At 39.7% G+C, this 19,994-nt stretch overlaps 1 protein-coding gene across 1 annotated transcript in view; it reads right to left on the bottom strand.

Moving 5' to 3' along the window:
* The window catches only part of NPAS3 (neuronal PAS domain protein 3), an 851,962-nt gene that overhangs the window by 62,022 nt on the left and 769,946 nt on the right, over positions 1-19,994 (bottom strand). Inside the window, exon 6 of the mRNA XM_045841074.1 lies at positions 2,734-2,852. Within this exon, the coding sequence (XP_045697030.1) occupies positions 2,734-2,852 (119 nt within the window). The remainder of the gene's footprint in view (positions 1-2,733; positions 2,853-19,994) is intronic.

The raw sequence follows: 19,994 nt of genomic DNA, 5'->3' as shown, positions 1-19,994 counted from the left end.
CTTTTTATTGTGAGGTATCTTTAATCCTAAACCCAAGGAGCTCCAGAAACACTTTCCTTCAATCTGTTCTCATTGTGGTCCCTTCTCATTCACCACTCACAGGTGATATGTCACCTCAGGGAAACCTCCTGGGACCCTTCTACCTAAAGGGGTCCCCATCAGCCACCCCTTCACATCACCTTGCTTTACTGTCCATGTAATGGGGTAGCCTAGTGGCTAAGTGCACAGGATGTGAGCCAGAATCCCTGAGTTCAAACCCTAGCTCTGTCTCTTCAGCCTCTCACATTGGATTTGCCATTAACCTCTGTAGCCTTCATTTCATCTGTAAAATGAAAGCGACCACTCTAGGGTTGTGGGGAGGGCTGACACATGTACACTGCGCCATGCCCAGCACACTGTAGTGCGCATAAATGTCAGCTGTTGTCATTTTAGCCAGCATGGCTCTCTGGAATCACCTCCTTTCTTTGTTCACTTGTTATTGTCTGTCTCCCTGGTGAGAACGTAGCGCCATGAAAGCAGGGACTTCTTATTGTTTAGTGCTGGGTTTCCAGGATCTAGAACAGGCTCCACAGTAGGAGCTCAATAAATATTTTGTTGAATGAATGAATGAAAGTTATGTTGTATTTATATTTAAAAAATGAGCTCGCCCAATTTCAGGTCATGTTGCAAAACAGCTTTACTGAGGTGTCCCTATGGCAAAACAAATGGAACCCAAGCCACTAGGTTTTGCCTAGATTGAAACTCAAACTATTTACCTACATCATATTTTTTTTTTTTACCCAGACATCCCACTCTTGGGCAGATCCAGAATTTTACCGAGCTTTCATATCTCTAGTTTGTCATGTGAAAGTCATACATTTTTTGTTTTTCAGAATATTAAATTATCTAATGATATTGCATTATAATATTGCTTTTTCAAACTATACCTCACCTGCCCCACCTTCTTCACTCCTGGGATATGTCCCTTACAAACCAGGAAAAACCACTAAAGGCAGAAACAAATGCTGACAGACGGAAAAGTAATCCTCAAAAGCAAGACCTGCAGCTGAGGATTGTCAGTAGAATGAGAATAATAAACATAATGAAGGCAGTGGTTGTACTGATGTCTATTAGGGCGAGGGCTGCCCCTCCAGTCATTATAGAATCCTGTCTTGTTTCATTTGCCTCCTGAATGCTGGAATGCAAAGAATGCATCTTTCTTGCATTTGAGTGACAATAATCATTAAACCCATAGCTTACCTATAGAAATCCAAACTTACTAATGTCACATGGTAACAACTAATAAATGTATTATGTTCAGTGAGGGAGGAAAATACGAGATGTACAGTCTATTTTCTTTCCTCCAACATATCCCTTTGTAACAGGCCTCTGCCGGCTGGAGCTATGCAGGCAGAGTGCCCACGTCCTCTCCTTTGCTTCTGACGCTGTTCAAGGTTCAGGCTGCTCTGCGTGTGCCCTTAAGACTAGGACAGCTCAGCTCAAGGTGGTGCATGGAAGGGCCCGATTCCCCACCTCCTGTCCTTTTTCTCTGAAAAATTCATGTCAAATAAAGTGCCTGACTCCAACTTTTATGCAGCTGTTAGTCAGTCTCTTGATGACTTATGAAATTTTTTAAGACCTGGTGATAATGACAGTTACCATGTCTGACTGTGGTCACGCTACAGAGCTCAGCTGTCAGAGCCCTCAATTCTAACCCTGGGGAAGGTCGTCTGGCCACACCTACAGTATGTTCTACTTTTGTTTGTCCTCCCACCCATAATAAATATTGTTTGACACATTGGTAAGTGTGTTGGAAAATTGATATGATTCACGTTGCCAAAGGCATTTCATAAATTTCATAGGTCTTAATTTATGTTGCTATAGTAACCAAAAATGTTGGAATTTCCTGAGATTAGAAGCCTTTTATATCGTTATCCTTAAAATCATATAATAATGTAGACAATGACACCAGACTTGGTCTTTGTTGTTGGGGAACATACACTCTGTATATTGAGTATTCTATGTCTGCTAAGGTATGACTGTTCAATAACTGCAATCTCAAAATGAAGATTTCTGACATCCAACCTGATTTTCTTGTTTACATGTATGAATTTAAGTGACCAATACACTGTTCACATGGTTAGTCTTTCTCTAAAGAGAAAGAGGGACTTTGAAGGACTTTTAAGTGGCAGAAGTGGAATTCTTTTTTTTTAAGATTTTATTTATTTATTTTTTAGAGAGGGAAGGGAGGGAGATAGAGAGAGAGAGAGAAACATCAATGTATGGTTGCTGGGGGTTATGGCCTGCAACCCAGGCATGTACCCTGGCTGGGAATCGAACCTGCGACACTTTGGTTTACAGCCCACCCTCAATCCACTGAGCTATGCCAGCCAGGGCCAGAAGTGGAATTCTTATAAGTAGCAACCCTAGAACACTCATTTTAAGGACTGATATAGATTGGGTTCACCTCCAACAAAGTGAATTTCTAGCATGTGCTGAAGCCCTCCGCGCATTAGTAACAGGTGTTTTAAGAAAAGACACTACACTGAGGCATTTGGTGTACAGCAGTGTCTGAAATGGGACAAAGGTGCAATGAAGCCCCTACCCTGAGATGTGCAGGGAGCTGAGAACACTCTGGGTCGCTCAAGCTCACATGTGTTGACTATATGGGCCCAAAGCAGCTGGGAAACTCAGTGCAAATGATCCAGGGTGGGCCTGAGACAGAACTATTTCCCATCCCAGAGTCCAGCTTACCTTATATCCTGATGATTTGATGTGCACACCACGTTTGGTCAGCGTAGATTTCATTCGGATGAAAAAGGAACGCTCAAGGGTGTTGTCAGTGGTTAGCAGACTGGGGCTGGTTGACTCCACTGAAGAATACAAAGACATACACACATGATTTAGATCTCCGCACAGCCCCTCCCAGCTACTGCTCAGGTGCGATCCTTGAGTTAACTAAAAATAAGTGACTGATGGGTGCTAAGAGCCAAGTAATCAATTTACCTCATTTAGGAAATGTTTACTTTGCAGAAAATAAAAAGGAAAAATTAAAGTATCCAAAGTAACTCCATTCCAGTTTGTAGCAAGAGCTTTTCAGGCATTTTAAATTCCAGCAGCTCCCTAAATGGTGTCTGAGAGTAAGTAAGTAATGATAGCACATCTTGAAGCCTGGCCAGCACACATGGAGAGAACTGTGAACAAGAAAAACCTCCAGATTTATGGGATCAACTTAGACTTGGGCAGAGACACTTCTGAGCAAGGGTAAGGGGGCTTGCTCTTTGTTCTCCCTGAGAACCTGTCTTGTATCATTTGCCCACTGGGGTTTCTGAGAGCCACAAAACCATCAGGGTCATTACTCTTGCCTTCTTGGGTTGGTTTTCTTCATTGTGGGGAATAAGAAGCATGAAGTCTTCTCAATTGACACAGATAGAGGGCCAAGACTGGGACACACAGACAGAAACAAACAGAAGCTCCTGACAATACCAACGTGCCCTTCCTGTCACTAAGGCAGCTTGTCCCCTGCCCTTGTCCACACAGGATAGCAGTCTCTGTTTTCACTTCTTTGTTCTGATATGGGAAAGTAATGGTCTTCTCTCTTAAGCAAGATATTCTCTCCCTTTATATATTTTTAGACTAAGTAGAATACATTTTTATTTACAAACTTAAAAAAATGGTAGTTTTCAGTCTTGCAGATCTAAAGATGCCTTTATCCAAAAATCTAGAAGGTAAGATAAATCTAATTTTTTAAAAATCAAGCTTCTAAAATATTATATAAAATTTTTCCTGCAAAAAACAATTTTGGGCTTTATAATCGTAATAAGTACTCTAATTTTATTCTACTAAATAATACTAGTAAAGTCTTTTTTATTCTAAAACAATAAAAAATAGTTTCAACAACAAACAGGATTTCTTTTGAGCAGTCCTTATTCTGATATTCTCAAAACACCAGTCATATTCTCTGGGGTGGGGGTGAAGGTTTAAGAATGAAATACATAGTATATGAAAATAGTTATGAAAACAGAAAAGAGGCAAGCAAATGTTTAGATTATAAATTATGAAATGTAGTCCAAATATTTCCATGGAAAAGAAATCTGTTTTTTTTTTAATATTCAACTTGATGCTCACACGAAAGAAGAATGAGAGCTACTATATAATAAGAGGAACTTGCTATTTGTGGTCTGGGGCCTTTCTCGTATCATTCCTGTCGTAATGCGACTACATTTTCCTATATTTATGGCATTTCTATTCTGGGTTGATGGAACCACTGACAAGTGTCCTTTTCTTATGTGTCTCTCTTAAGATTTTCTTTCTTTTTTTTTGTTTTAGAGAGAATGGATCTGATGTCATTTTAAATGTACAGCTTTTTATCACTCGAGGGAAAAGCAGAGCCATGTTATATTTAGTACTTTCATTTCTTCTGATTAAATATGAATTACTATGAAATTTTTCTCATCATCTAACACGCCATAATACGCCAACAGCTTTTTAATACACTATATAAGCACAAACTTCTGCTCTAAGAGTTTAATTTGCCCCTCTAATCCAATCACATCAACCTTATTTCTCTTATCAGAGATTCCCATTTTGAATTAAATGAGCTCATTAGTTTTAATCAAAAGCAGAGAGATCAAAACTTAAACCTAAATGCTTTAGATCAAAACTGTCAGTCAGCCGTGCAGTTCTATTTTACTAAAACACAAGATCAGAGACCCTTAGAACCAATTTTTTCTCATAAGGAATGCTGAGAGCTTGAAGATGCTGTACCCTTTTTTTCCCCCTTCCCAAGGACAGATTATACATTTAAGGTTAGACTTAATTTATAGCAGTTTTTCGTCCTGGTGGAAATGGAAAAGTATGCCAATCTACGGTTGTCCCTCTCACATTTATCGGCACCGGTCCTCAGAGACTTGAACTAACATGCTGCCATCAGAATCCAGGCCACACACTCAGCCTTAAAAATTCTGCTCTGTTCAGCAAGATCATGTTTGCAATAGCTGAGGACAAATGAAACTTCCCCGAGAAGTGAAATATGTTTTAGGGGTAGGGTCCTGGATACCCTGCCCCAGTAAGGAAGGAACCACCTACCTGTAGAAGAATGAGTCATTTAGGCATCATTAAAAATTACCATTGTGTTCAGTGTGTGCAACTGCACAGTAAAACACTGAGCAAGCACAGCAGAGACTGCAGCACGGGTGCTTCCTGCTGAACGACGGAATGTGAGATGCCAGCTTTGCATGAGCCGTGGAGGTGGAGAGTCCCTGACTGAGGCAGTGAATACAGCGCCGCCCCCAAAGTGCTACAACAATAATTGTCTAAACGTACAGGGCAGTGTTCATTAAACCCTCAGTGACTGGTGGGAGATGAATGCTAAGGTCAAGTTTTGCCCCACTGAAGCTGAAATTTAAAAACTCAACTGGTCCTCAAACTTTATTTTAAGAGTGTGGGGTTAAGAGGGGTTGAGGAGAAGAAGAGGGGGCAACTTAGAAGAAAGTTTGATTTCGTTGAAGATTTCTGTTTTAATTCCATATGACTTTCTGGTTCTGAGGAAGGGGCAGACGTAATGTGCCACACTGTCCCTATCAGGGAAACACGGAGCAAACTCTTGCAGGCACACACACTCCACACCCAGTTTTCTCAAGGGCTAGCAGGTACACTCAGGTATTCACGCTCTGACGATGGTGACTCTCGTGTACAAAGGTGTATTATCTGCACGTGACAGAGGAGAGCAGCTGATTTAGAGGAGAAGCTTTCTAAGTGTCTTCAGTGAGAAGCAGGATTTTCAGAAAGGTTCCGTCAAGAGAGAGCCAAGGAGCATGGCCCTGATGATGTGCTTCTGGACTGTGGCAATGAGTAGGGAAGGGCTGTGTGGGCGCATGCCTCTGTGTGTGCGTGTGTGTGTGTGTGTGTGTGTGTGTGAGGGGGCGTGTGAAGACAGGATGGAGTAATGAGAAAAGTATCTATGGGGCTGGTGCTGTATGAAGACAGTAGGAACCAGTCTATGTCAAAGAGGCATTTTAGGGCGCTTTCTAGATATCAAAGGCTTTTCTGCCAACTTTTTTGAAGCAGGCCATGATTTCTGCATGCTCTGACAGGAAATTTTGGATTCAGAGAGGTTATATCTGCTGTCTGAGACACAGGAGAAATTTATGGGTAAAACCGGATTAAGTGGCCAAAGCTCAGATGTGGCCAGTTTTGACCTATGGATTATAAACAAGGAGCTGAAAAACAAAAACAAAAATAAGACCCATACAACACAAAGCTAGATAAAGAAATAGACTCTCTTTGGCTGAATGTCAAGGGCCTCAATTTTTTAATAAATCTAAATTATCTCAGCTAGTGAAATGTCAGTTTTTGCATATTTTGTAAAATTTGTGGAACAATTTACAGCAAAAGTTGTAATAATTTTTATGTTAGCAAATGCCACCCACCATAATATGAGAGACTATTGGTGTTATTCCACATCTGTTTATGATTCCCTAACTGGTTTTGGAGTTGCTGCTTCTTTATTGTTATGTAGGGGCAGGAGATTGGGTGGGTGAAAAGTGGGGAAGAAGGGGGTGGCTGGGCACAGTCTAGGTCTCCCTGGCCAATCCTAGGCCAGGTCTACCCTGAACACTTGTAGTATCCTCTGCAATCTCCACAAGTGTATGAGACCATGGCATAAAGAGGGCTTTTCTTTTTAGTGCACTCAAAGTGTTTTCAGCAGAATTTTAGACTCAGAACTCTCCAGCTGCCACCAAATACTGATGTATAAGAGAGGAAAAAGAAAAATTAAGAAAAAAAATCCTCACCCAAATATGTTTATTAATTTTAGAAACAGAGGGGAAGAGAGAGAGAGAGACATTGGTGTGGGAGAGAAACATCGATCTGTTGCCTCCCATACACACTCTTGCCAGGGATTGAACCTGCAACCTAGGCATGTGCCCTGAAAGAAGATTGTATGGGATGATGCTCCAACCACTGAGACACCTAGCCAGGGCAAGAAAAATCAAGTTTTGAGAAAATGTTGTTACTCTTCAATTGTGAACAAAGTATTTTTCCTTTTATTTATTTGTTTAAAGTATATTTTATTGCTTATGCTATTACAGTTGTCTCATTTTTTTCTCCCTTTTATTACCCTCTGCCTTACACCCCCCTCCCTCCAGCATTTCTCCCCTTAGTTCATGTCCATGGGTCTTACATATAAGTTCTTTGAGTTCTCCATTTCCTGCACTACTCTTAATCTCCCCTGTCTATTTTGTACCGACCATTTATGCTTCTTATTCCCTGTACTTTTTCTCCCATTCTCCCACCCCCCTTTCCCCACTGATAACTCTCCATGTGATCTCCATTTCTGTGGTTCTCTTCCTGCTCTAGTTGTTTGTCTAGTTTTTTCTCTTTTTTTTTTAGGTTTAGTTGATAACTGTGAGTTCATTGTCATTTTACTGTTCATATTTTTATCTTTTTTTCTTGGATAAGTCCCTTTAACATTTCATACAATAAGGGCTTGGTGATGATGAAGTCCTTTAACTTGACCTTATCTGGGAAGCATTTTATCTGCCTTTCCATTCTAAATGATAGCTTTGCTGGATAGAACAATCTGGGATATAGGTCCTTGTCTTTCATAACTCGAAATACTTTCCAGCCCCTTCTTGCCTGTAAGTTTTCTTTTGAGAAATCAGCTGATAGTCTTAGGGGAACTCCTTTGCAGGTAACTCTCTCCTTTTATCTTGCTGCTTTGAAGATTCTGTCCTTATCTTTAATCTTGGCTAATGTAATTATGATGTGCCTTTTTGTGTGCTTCTTTGAGCCCAACTTCTTTGCGACTCTGTGAGCTTCTTGGACTTCCTGGAAGTCTATTTCCTTTGCCAGATTGGAGAAGTTCTCCTTCATTATGTTTTCAAATAAGTTTTCAATTTCTTGATCTTCCTCTTTTTCTTCTGGCACCCCAATGATTCAGATGTTGGAATGTTTAAAGTCACCCCAGAGGTTCCTAAGCCTCTCCTCATTTTTTTAAATTCTTGTTTCTTCATTCTGTTCTGGTTGAATGTTCATTTCTTCCTTCTGGTCCAAACTGTTGATTTGAGTCCCAGTTTCCTTCCCTTCACTGTTGGTTCCCTGTACATTTTCCTTTATTTCACTTTTCATAGTCTTCACTTTTTCCTCTATTTTGTGACCACACTCAACCATTTCTGTGAGTATCCTGATTACCAGTGTTTTGAACTCTGCCTCTGATAGGTTGGCTATCTCTTCACTGCTTAGTTGCTTCTCTGGAGTTTTGATACATTCCTTCATTTGGCCCATATTTCTTCATCTCAGAGTGCCTGTTATGTTTTAAGGGACAGAGCCGTAGGTATGTACCAGGGCAGGGCAATCCACATTGCTGCATTATAGTGCTGTATGGTGGGGGGGGGTGGTCAGAAAGGTAACAATGCCATGTGCTCTGCTCTTGACTGGCTTTCAGTCACTTTCCCTGCTACCCACAAGCAAATTGGGCCCTTCTGGTGCTGATTCCCAGTGGGCAGGCAGTTTTGTTTACATTCTAGAACCCTGTGGGTCTCTCCAATAAACTCTTCTGTGAGGCTGGGAGTTTCTCCGGCTGCCATAACCCCCACAGGTTTTTATAGCCAGAGGTTTTGAGGTTTCCTTTTTCCATGCTAGAACTCTGGGTTGCACAGTCTGTCTCACTCTCCAGTTGTTCCTCCAGGTTTATCTGTACACAAATGTGCGATCACCAGCTGCTGCCTTGCAGTGCATCCTCTCTGTCCTGGCTGCCCATCTCTGCCCCTCCTACCAATCTGAATGAATGTTTCTTCTTTAACTCCTTGATTCTTAGCCTTTCATACAGTTCTGTTTTCTGTCAGTTCTGTTTTTTTTTTTTTAATTTGCTATTGTCCTTCTTTTGGCTGTGCAAGAGGGCAAAGTGTATCTACCTATGCCTCCACCTTGTCTGGACATTGCTGTATTTTTCCTTTTAAAGGAGAAGTAGAGTTGGGGGTAAGTCATTAAGATATGAAGTTATGTAAATATACTCCTTTCCCCCTTCATTGTCTAAATGAGTCTTTCCTTTTTCAAATGTTCTGTGCATACAGGACAAACTCAAGTGCAAATAACCAAAATGACTTTCTCAAGACAAGGGAGATGTCGGTTCATTTTGAAGCTATCATGATAAAGTCGAGTTGTTTCATTCTAAGACTTTAGAATGAGTATGTGTCAAGTATGTGACAAGTTGTTTTCTTTTTTCTTTTTGTATGTGACTCATCACTTTATTATTTTTCTTGTTTTTTTTGTATTTTTCATTACCATTTAGTGTCCTTATACCCCTCCCCCCAGCAATCACCACACTGTTGTCCATGCTCATGAGTCCTTTTCCCTTTTTGTTCAGTCCCTCCACCCCTAACTTCCCTGCCACTAGCTGTCATCTGCTTTCTATCTATGAGTCTCTGTTTTGCTTGTTAGCTCAGTTTGTTCATTAGATGAGTTATTCTCTTAGAAAAGTTTTCCTGCACTTCCTTGGCCACTTGGAAGGTAGGAACAGTCATGTGAGCTTCTGTGGCCAATGAAATGTGAGCAAGTCATGTGTTATCTTTAGTGGAATTTTTGAGATAAGCAGTTATGGGATGCTGCTTATTCTTTCCCTCTACTATGGTGACTATCAGCCTGGATCTTAGAATGAAGACTGCTTAGCCAACCCTCCCAGAAATATATTTTTGCTGTAATTTGGGAATTGTGTTTTACTGCAACATAACTTAGCCCACTCTGACTGATACAAATGTCAAATGTTTATTATTATTATTATTATTATTATTATTATTATTATATAAAATGAGTCAGTATGATGACCAAATTGGCCAGATATTCAGTGACAGAGCACACAGGCATGACCTATGTTTGTCTGACTCTAAAGGTCATGATGTTGCCAATGTACTGTTCTTCAAGTTATTTATATCCTAATTTTTTCTCTTATTCTAGGTATCCCAGGGTAGCAGAGCTGAGACAAGTCTAACTATGATTACCTAGGATGGTGCATTGTACCCACAGCAAAGATTATACATATCATACATATAATATTTAATATGTTAAGTGTCATTTAACATTAACTAATATTCACTGAATGTTGACTTTTTAAAAATTTTTAAAAAGATTTTATTTATTTTTAGAGAGGGGAAAGGAGGGAGAAAGGGAAGGAGAGAAACATTAATGTGTGGTTGCTTCTTGTGCACCCCCTGCTGGGGACCTGGTCTACAACCCAGGCATGTGCCCTGACTGGGAATCAAACCAGTGACCCTTTGGTTTGCAGGCTGGTACTCAATCCACTGAGCCACACCAGCCAGGGCTAAATGTTGACTTTAATGTAATGAGATCTCAACTTAGTTTCCAATAGCAGGCCAAGAATGGTAAAAATAAATCTTTTCTTATACAGATTGTCCTAGTGGATTTTATATTTATCTAGGATGACCTTTGTACTAATTTAAAAATGCCACACATTCTTCAGTTCTCCTCCTTCTAAAAGGTAGAGCCTCCTTCCTCACCCTCACATGCAAGCTAGACTTGATGACTTATGTCTAGCAGTACATGGTGGAACTGGCAGTGTATGACTCATCATAAGAGGCAGATTGGCTTCCTTGTTGCTCTCTCCTGGGTCAATCACTTTGATGGAAGCCAGCTGCAATGTGAGGACACTCGAGCAGCCCTATGGAGAGGCCGGTGTGGTGAGGAACTGCAGCTTCTGTCCAACAGTCACATGAGCGAGCTTAGACCCCCCTGCCCCAGTCCAGCCTTCAGATGACTGTGCTCCAATGGACATCTCCACCGAAACCTCATGAGACTGTGAGCTGGAACTACTCACATAGGCTGCTACTGGATTCCTGACCTGAAGAAACTATGTGAAACAGCTTTATTTATTTTTTAAAGCTATCAATAGTTGGGATAATTTGTTATGCAATGAGAGATAATTAATGTAGTATCCATTTAGAAACTCTTTAGAAAAATCAGAACCTTGTTTTGGTATGTGACCACCAGGTATGTGTGTAAAACTCATGTGACAGAGAGAAGGAATGTGTTGCCTGATGTGTCAGTACCCAGAGAATTCTGATAGGCAAGGAAAGCTACCTGCAATGCTGACTTTTGTAAGCAGGGCTTGTGTTTTCAAAGGTAAATGCTCAATTGAGTTTTTAAAAAGTGCAGTTTGCAAAAGATGTTATCAGCAGTGTCATCTACATGACTGTGAGATCTCACAAGGCAGGCCTGATGTCTTGCTTGTCTTCTGTGTCTATTCCCTGCCCTCCGCCAGCCTCCTGATCCCCCCAGTGCCTAGGATTGTGTTTTATGTAAGCAGGCGCTCCGTCTGCATGTTGAATAAGGAAACATTCAGATGCTTTCTTTTAAGGATAATTATTTACCCCCACCATTCTTTTATACCAAACATCTTGTCCAAGAAGTTTTTGAGAGGAAATCATTATGTCTTCTTGCAGTCACCTGTAAGGAAGCATTTTCTGTGAAGTGTTATTTTCAGAGTCATGGACCAGTGGGTCTGGTAGTTAAAAGAGTACTGATTGCCCCAGAATCAGAGGATACTTTCTTCTGTCTTCTGTGAGCTGGGTTTTGTCCTTCAGTCTGTCCGTTACCCTGTGGCAGGGCAACTGTGAAGGGGGTAATAGTCTTAGCAGAGTAGCCCAGCTGCTTCGCCATTGGTGATAAGGCAGTGTCCCCATTTTCTGTGGAAGTTGTGGTCCCACCCTTTGGGCATCATGCAAATGAAGCTCCAGCCATTACCTCTGGCCCAGCCACCAGCCTTTATCTGCTTTTGTGCCTTTTCTGGAGCATGTGGAAAAGTCAAATTTACTTAGTCTCATTATGGCTGATTTCCTGTTCCCACTCAGTGGTGAGTCTTTAGCTTTGTTTAGAAACTTGTGAATCATTAACTAAAACTCTAGCACATAGGTGTGAAAATAATTGTGGTTCCATAGTGATGCAATAAACTTCTTTCAAAGTAACATTAAAAATAATCCACTACAAAAAAAAAACAGAAAACACAATCTGCCAACCCCTGCCACCTGTCAGCACAAACTCCCTGGCAATATCCACCTGCGCTGTATGAGAGTCTTAATGCATAAGGTTGCCTTTCAGGTTCCCTACACCTCGCAGGGGTCGCTACTCAGTGCGGCTGTTCCCTGAGGGAGAAGAGAGTGTTCAGCTGCCGCCTGCTGCTCCGCAGTTGGTGTTTGGATGGTACCACTCTGGGGAAATATACACAGTGTCAGAGTCAAGCTGTTACCAGTTGGTGTTTCTATACACAACTCCTAAGCAACAGGAAAGTTCGAGGGGAAAAACTGGGGGTTGTAAAGATAGCCTCTGAGAGTACATAACTTCTAATGTGACCCCCGTCTGCAGCAGGTTGCGCGCTCCAAAGAACATGCCATATGAATACTGCAAGTGAGTGTTTTAAATCTTCTCGGAGACTCTCTTTAAATATTGCCACTTGAGGGATCTATTCTGGGAGAAAAAATATAGCACGTCTTCCTGGGACGCTGCTTGGATTCCATTACGAATATTGCATATGGGATAGAGTGTGGCAATGCTTTTATCATGACTATAAAGTGGTTATGAACCAATTCCTCATACAAAACATGCTCAACAACATCGAGGCTTTTTTCCTCTTCTCTTTCCTTCTTTTATTTCCTTCCTTTCTTTTCTTTCCTTTTTTTTTTTTAATGGCAAACATGATGTCAGACAAAGGGCATCAGGCATGGTCTTTGTAGTACAAAACAAAATAACAATACATAAACACCTTTGTGAAGGCAGCTTGAAACCCCATGTTTTCTATTAAAAAGTCATGTTCAATCTTCACTGTTGATAGAACTGAATAGCTAACACAGAGAACATTGTATATCAGAAAGGTCAATAGTTATTATGAGCTACAAATATATTTTTTCCATCCTTCAGGCTGTTTAGCGCATATCACAGCATGAGCAGCTGTCTCCTTTAATGCTTTTAAAATTAGAATCCCAAAGAGGAAGAAAAAATTATGGTTGCAATGATTGCTCTTTGCTTTTGTAAGTTTACTTTAATATACTATTTTATATACATGGATCTTCTGTGCGGCCTATCCGTGGGGCAGTAGCCAGTGCCAGTGTTGAGGTGAACTGCCATGTTTACTTGCACGGCATTCTGACCAATCTCCATCTCGGGCACAGATGTTGTCGACATGCTATATTTTAAAAAGGAGTTATGTAGAGGCGTCTGGTTATAGAGACACTTGCAGACACACACATATGCATTCTGCCTTTTCATTGCTTTAAAGCTCTCTGACTAACTGCAACAATGCCATGTGATGAGAAACACTTATGCCGTCCTGGGTGAAAAATCAGGCCCTGATTCAAACCATCGATACACAAAGTATCCCTCTCCACCTGCAGGCCCGTGGACTGAGAGCGCACCTTGCAAGTTTTTAAAGGCTGATCTTCTGCCTGCCCACTTCCCACCCTTCCTCAGCACATGCCCCTAAAAGACAATATGAGTATTTGAAATGGCACATGTAAGCATATATCATATGCTTTATTATAGCTCATTTACTCTTTGTTCAGGTATTTACATACTTGTTGAGTATAATGAGCTGGGGCCATTGATTTCAGTGCTAACATTTGGGAGGAGGGGGAATCTATAACAATCTCTGGTGTTGGTTAATGCTATAATGAAGAGCAGGGCAGAGTTAGGGGCTAGAGAGAGATGAGGGCCACCTTTTGGTTCAGCGGTCACAGGGACCTCTCTAAGAGCATTTGAGAAGGGATCCAGACATGTGGATGTCTGGGTGCTCACAATTTGTGCTGCAACTCTACAACTCCAGATTGGTAAAAGGCTTCACAGAAAAGTATTCTTTGGATAGATATGAACTAGTAACAAAGAAATTCTAGAAATATTTCCCTTTGAGCTTTTAAAAATGTTTTGGATATTTTAAATTATTAAAACAGCCCTCTTCTGCACTGGTGCAGGTTAGATAGGAGGCTGTGTGTGTATTGAAGGCATGATTTGCTTTAAAAAATTTTATTCCTGTCCCTTTATCCCCCTCCTTTTTGGCAACCATCACCTTATTCTCTATAACTATAGATCCATTTCTATTTTTTTTAGATTCCACATATAAGTGAAATCATACGGTATCTGTCTTTCTCTGCTGACTCATTTCATTAAGCATAATACCCTCTAGGTCCATCCATGCTGTTGCAAATGGCAAGATTTCATTCTTTTTTATGGCTGAATAATTTTCCATTGTATGTATGCACTACATCTTTTATGTCTATTTATGTATTGATGGATATCTAGGTTGCTTCCATATTTCAGTTATTATAAATAATGCTGCAACACATATGGTACATATATCTTTTTGAATTAGTGTTTTTGTTTTCTTTGGATAAGTATACAAAACTGGAGTTGCTGGATTGTATGGCAGTTCTACTTTTAATTTTTTGAGGCATCTTCATACTGTTTTCCATAGTGGCTTTATTCATCTGCATTCCCACCGACAGTGTACAAGGGTTTTCTTTTTTCCACATCCCCCCAGCACTTGTTATCTGTTGATTTATCAATGACAGCCATTCTGACAGGTGTGGGATGGTACTTCTTGTTTTAATTTGTATTTGCCTGGTGATTAGTGATGTTGGGTATATTTTCATTTGTCTGTTGGCCGTCTATATGTTCTCTTTAGAGAAAGGTCTACTTAGGTCTTCTGCCCAATTTTCAATTGTTTGTTAGGTTTTTTGGTGTTTATCCTTTGAAATTTTGTCCAAAATTAAATTACTTGTCTTTAGTATCTCACCTATTTTATCATGTAGGAAACTAAGAGAGGAGTTAATGGACAGAATCACTCAAGGGTATCCACTGTCTCTCAGATATACCTACTGCTACTGTCAGTTCTTTGGGGATCTCCAGAGGAAGAGGCTTCAATAGCAAAATGAGATAAAGATTAAGTAAATAAATGATATTATTTTCTTTGGTAAATTTTGGTGATGAAAATAAAGAGACCTTGAGTATATTTACTAATTGAGAGGACTAAGGTCGAAGTTGCCTAAATTGGAAATGCTAATTGAAAAATTTAAATCTTAAGAGGTATTTGATCAGTAACATTGAAAGAGAAGGTATCCTATGAAGTTGGGGGAAGAAAAGAAAGAAAGATGTGAGAAAAAGAGAAAGAAAGAGGCAGAGGAACAGAGGGAGAGGAGAGTGATGGGAACGGTGTTGAACAATCTAAGAGAGTGAAGGCTATTTGCTGAGATACAGGCAGTGGGAAAAGGAGGGAATTTTGAGAGTGAAAAAAGCTATGAATCAGCCAATGTAGACAAAGCATCTAGAATAAGTAGACAATAAGTAACAAGATTGCACAGTGACTAGAAATTGCCCGGCTTCAGTTTAAGAGCAGTAATTTTCTAGGGCTCACTAATAATGGCCTTGTCATTTTTGCAGGCAATGGGCAAGACAGCAAGGTTTTTCCAGGGATGGGAGCCAGCAAGTGGGAACGAAACCGTCAGTAGAGTGAGATGTCCCCAAGGGTTAGGAGACAAGCAAGTGAAAACTGTCAGAGATGAGCTGGGGAGTCAAGATGACAGGCGGGGGTGGTGACATGGGTGAGGCGGCCAATGAAGGGGCTTTGTTCAGAGAATGAATTTTGAGGATACTTATTGCTTTAAAACAAGTTTGTTCATATCTCTCTCCATTTTTCTATGTTCACAGAAAATTTGGAACATTTAAAAATTTATAAATAAGAAAATAAAAAAAATAATGCCAATATTTAATCACTGTATTGTACACCTGAAACTAATATAACCAATATAGAACTATATACCAACTATACTTAACTAAAAATAAATTTTAAAAATATCCCCGGCAATCTTATTACCCAGCTACCAAAACTATTAACATTAATCTATTTGTTGTGGTCTTATTTATCATTTATTTATATATTTCAAAATTGGGATCATCCCTGTGTCTCCAATTTTTTTAATGTTAAAAAACCACAGCTCGCTATGTGATAATCGCTATACTTCTATGAGATAGTGTTTGGGGGAATAAGGATGTTGGGGCTCCAGTGGCTGCAGACTCACTATTTTACTGGCTGTGTAAAACTTCAGTGCGTGGTGATGAATTTGTTTTTAAATTAATCTTCCTTCAACTTTGTTATTATGTCTTAGGGTCGATACTCAGAAAGAGTGTCACTGGGTTAAAGAGCATACTTTTTTTTTTAAAAAGCTAATGTGCACAAATTGATTTCCAGAAAAGTTGTGCTATGTCAGTTTACATGTTTATCAGCAATGTTTGATGGCATCATATTGATTGCTATCTTAAAATAGTTATTCTTATTTGATAAAAAATGTTAAATTAGCAGAAGATACAAAAAAGGTACTTTACTGGATATCCCTAAAAAGTAGTATGTAAAAAAGTCTTGTGTTTTTAATTTGTATTTTTCTTTTTTTTTAAAGATTTTATTTATTTATTTTTAGAGAGGGAAGGGAGGGAGATAGAGATAGATAGATAGATAGATAGATAGAGAGAGAGAGAGAGAGAGAAACATCAATGTGCGGTTGCTGGGGGTTATGGCCTGCAACCCAGGCATGTACCCTGGCTGGGAATCGAACCTGGGACACTTTGGTTCCCAGCCCGCACTCAATCCACTGAGCTACGCCAGCCAGGGCGTATTTTTATTTCTAATAAAGTTAAATAATGTTTTAACACATGTTTATTGGCTATTTATGTTTTTCAGTGAATTATATATTCAATATTTATTTCCTCTATTTTCCAATTTGGTTTCTTATCAATTTGAATGAGGTACATGTATATATATATCATAAGGATATCATCTCTGACATACTTCTTACAAATGTTTCCCCACTTGTTTCCCTTTATTTCTGTAAATAATGTTCACTGATACGGGTATATTTTTAACTTTTATATAGAAAAGTTTATACACTTTCCTCTTTGTAGCTTTCTTCATTGCTCTTTCCCCTTAATGTTTTCTCAATTTCCTTTTAACAGATATTTGGCATCATAAAAGCGAAGCCCAGTTAAAGGTCAAGGTGCAATCATGTCAATGGGTGGCTAAAGGTAGGTCAAAGAATGAGTTTTTTGAACTGTAATGGTCACGGACGTGTGCATAGTCACCCATCCTGGATGCTGTCGCTCTGGCATCTGCTGCCATTTGAGAAGACAGCTGCAGGAACACTGCAGCACGTGAGGTGACACCATTGCGGAGGGTTACTGATGTGGGAGCCGACAGACAATGGCACTGAGAACAGGTAAAGAATGTTTTTCTTTTTACAGAAAAACTTTGAAGCAATGATGTTGGGAGAAATGGTACAGGCGTGGCAGTGGGAACAAACTATAATGACACTCCTCTTTCATGGTGGGAAGGTCAGAAACATTGGGATCCTGGTCTCTATGAACAGATGGGTTCAAGAGTGGTGGTCTGCAAGGGAGAAAGGCTTCCACAGGGGAGAAGAGGCAGACGTGAGGTTTGTGGGGAAGACGGTGGCTGTAGCAAAGTTTACTCCTACTTAGGGTTCCCAGGTAAAATATAGGATACCTTGTTAAATTTGAATTTCAGATAAACAAACTGTTTTATTTTATCATGGCCCAAATGTTGCATATGTCTGAAGTTCAAATTTAATTTGGAATCCTGTATTTTTATTCGCTAAATCTGGTAACCCTGCTCCTAGAACAAGGAGGACTCTATGTGACACAGAGGAAGGGTGTTGCATGACAGCAGTCAGGTGGTTATGAAAAAAAGAATGAAGAACACAGGAGTTGAGGGGATTGGCCTGAGATGCTTCCATTGGACAGAGAAACCGTTCTGAGTGGCTGGAACTTTCTCACTGGAGAGTTTTAGAGAACTAAGCAATAACCGAAAATCCAAATGAATGTTGGTGTGATTGTGTGGCATTTTCAAATTTGCCTTCTCAGAAGTGAGGTCTAGTACAGTGGTCGACTCTAACTTTCCTGTGTGCATGTGAGTGTTCTGAGGATAGAGGACAGCCTGGGTTGGCAGGCCTCCACAACTGTCTCCTGAGTCAGTACCTTGTAATTTATTATTATTATTTTTATCATATTGGAGGAATTTGACTGGGCAGCTAGAATCTGTTAGTTTTATTATGTTTCTATTTCAGCACATCTTGAAGTGGTTATTTTTCAAAGTGTTTCCAGTTAGAAATATGTTAAGTCCATCATCAATAAAAGATTGAGGGTTATTTATTGCAGAATATCCTTAGTAATTTTATTTATACTTTGCAATAATTTAGAGGAGCCATAAAGGGGAGATAACCTAATAATTAGCTACACCTGTTATTTTGCTAATGAATATCTATTTTTAATGTCTTTTATTGAGCAAATGTATGTTTCTCCAATGATGCAATAAGTCTCAGTGACTGGTACTTCATCTTAGTTCCTAAACTAAGTCTTCTCATCTGTTGCCAGAAGTAGCTCTGCTTTACTATGGGAAAAACAGTATTTCATTATTATAATCTTGGTAAGCCAATAAATGTGTAGGCCTTTTGATATATATGTATAGACATCATTTCCATACCTAAACTTGACATTAAGTCATTTGTGTATTTTTAAGTATACTTTATTGATTATGCTATTACATTTGTCCCATTTTCCCCCTTTGCACCCCTCTGCCAGGTATTCCTCTTCCCTCCAAAAATCCTCCCCTCCTTAGTTCATGTCCATGGGTTGTACATACAAGTTCTTTGACTTCTCTATTTCCCATACTATTCTTAACCTCCTCCTGTCTATTTTGTACCTACCATCTATGCTACTTATTCTCTGTACCTTTTTCCCCCACTCTCTTCCTCCCTCATCCCCACTGATAACCCTCCATGTGATCTCCATTTCTATGATTCTGTTCTGTCCTGGTTATTTGCTTAGTTTTTTTTTTTAATTCAGTTGATAGCTGTGTGTTTGTTGTAATTTTACTGTTCATAATTTTGTTCTTCTTTTTCTTAGATAAGTCCCTTTAACATTTCATATTATAAAGGCTAGGTGATGATGAACTCCTAACTTGACTTTATCTGGGAAGTACTTTATCTGCCCTTCCATTCTAAATGATAGCTCTGTTGGATAGAGCAATCTTGGATGTAGGGCCTTGTTTTTCATGACTTTGAATATTTCTTGCCAGCCCCTTCTTGCCTGCAAGATTTTCTTTGAGAAGTCAGCTGATAGTCTTATGAGCACTTCTTTGTAGGCAACTGTCTTCTTTTGCTGCTTTTAAGATTCTCTGTGTATATTTAACCTTTGGTACTTTAATTATGTTATGCCTTGGTGTTGCCCACTTTGGGTCCAACACGTTTGGGACTCTGTGCTGCTTCCTGGATTTGTATGTCTATTTCTTTCAGCAAATTAGGGAAGTTTTCTTTCATTATGTTTTCAAATAAGTTTTCAATTTCTTGCTCTTCCTCTTCTCCTTCTGGCACCCCATGATTTGGATGTTGGCATGTTAGGAGATGTGGCAGATTCTTCTTATTCTTTCCTTGTTTTCTTAATTCTTGTTTCTTCATTCTATACTGGTTGACTGTTTATTTTGTTTATTTCTTCCTTATGTTCCAAATCATTGATTTGAACCCTGGCTTCCTTCCCTTTGCTGTTGGTTTCCTGTGGATTTTTCTTTATTTCACTTAGTGTAGCCTTCCTTTCTTCCCTTATGTGTTTGCTGTACTCAGTGAGTTCTCTGAGCATCCTTATCACCAGTGTTTTGAACTCTGCTTCTCCACTTCACTTAGTTCTTTTTCCAGAGTTTTGATCTGTTCTTTCATTGGGGTCATATTTCTTTGTCTCCTCAATTTGGTAGCCTCTCTGTGTTTGTTTCTGTGTATTGGGTAGAGCTGCTTTTACTCCCTGTCTTGGTGTACCTCTTATGTTGTAAGCTTTAGGCATTCACCAGGTGGGGCAATCAGCTTTACTGCTGGTTGTGGGGCAGTGATTTGAGAGGTAATGATGTCACTTGCTTGGCTCTAACCCCATTTCCAGCCACTTCCCCCACTTCCTAAATGCCA

This window comes from Phyllostomus hastatus, unplaced genomic scaffold (assembly GCF_019186645.2).
Source record: "Phyllostomus hastatus isolate PE091 unplaced genomic scaffold, TTU_PhHast_1.1 phas_contig_348, whole genome shotgun sequence".
Taxonomy (NCBI): Eukaryota; Metazoa; Chordata; class Mammalia; order Chiroptera; family Phyllostomidae; genus Phyllostomus; species Phyllostomus hastatus.
The sequence above is the reverse complement of the archived record's forward strand: the minus strand, read 5'-3'. Positions and strand labels throughout refer to the sequence as shown.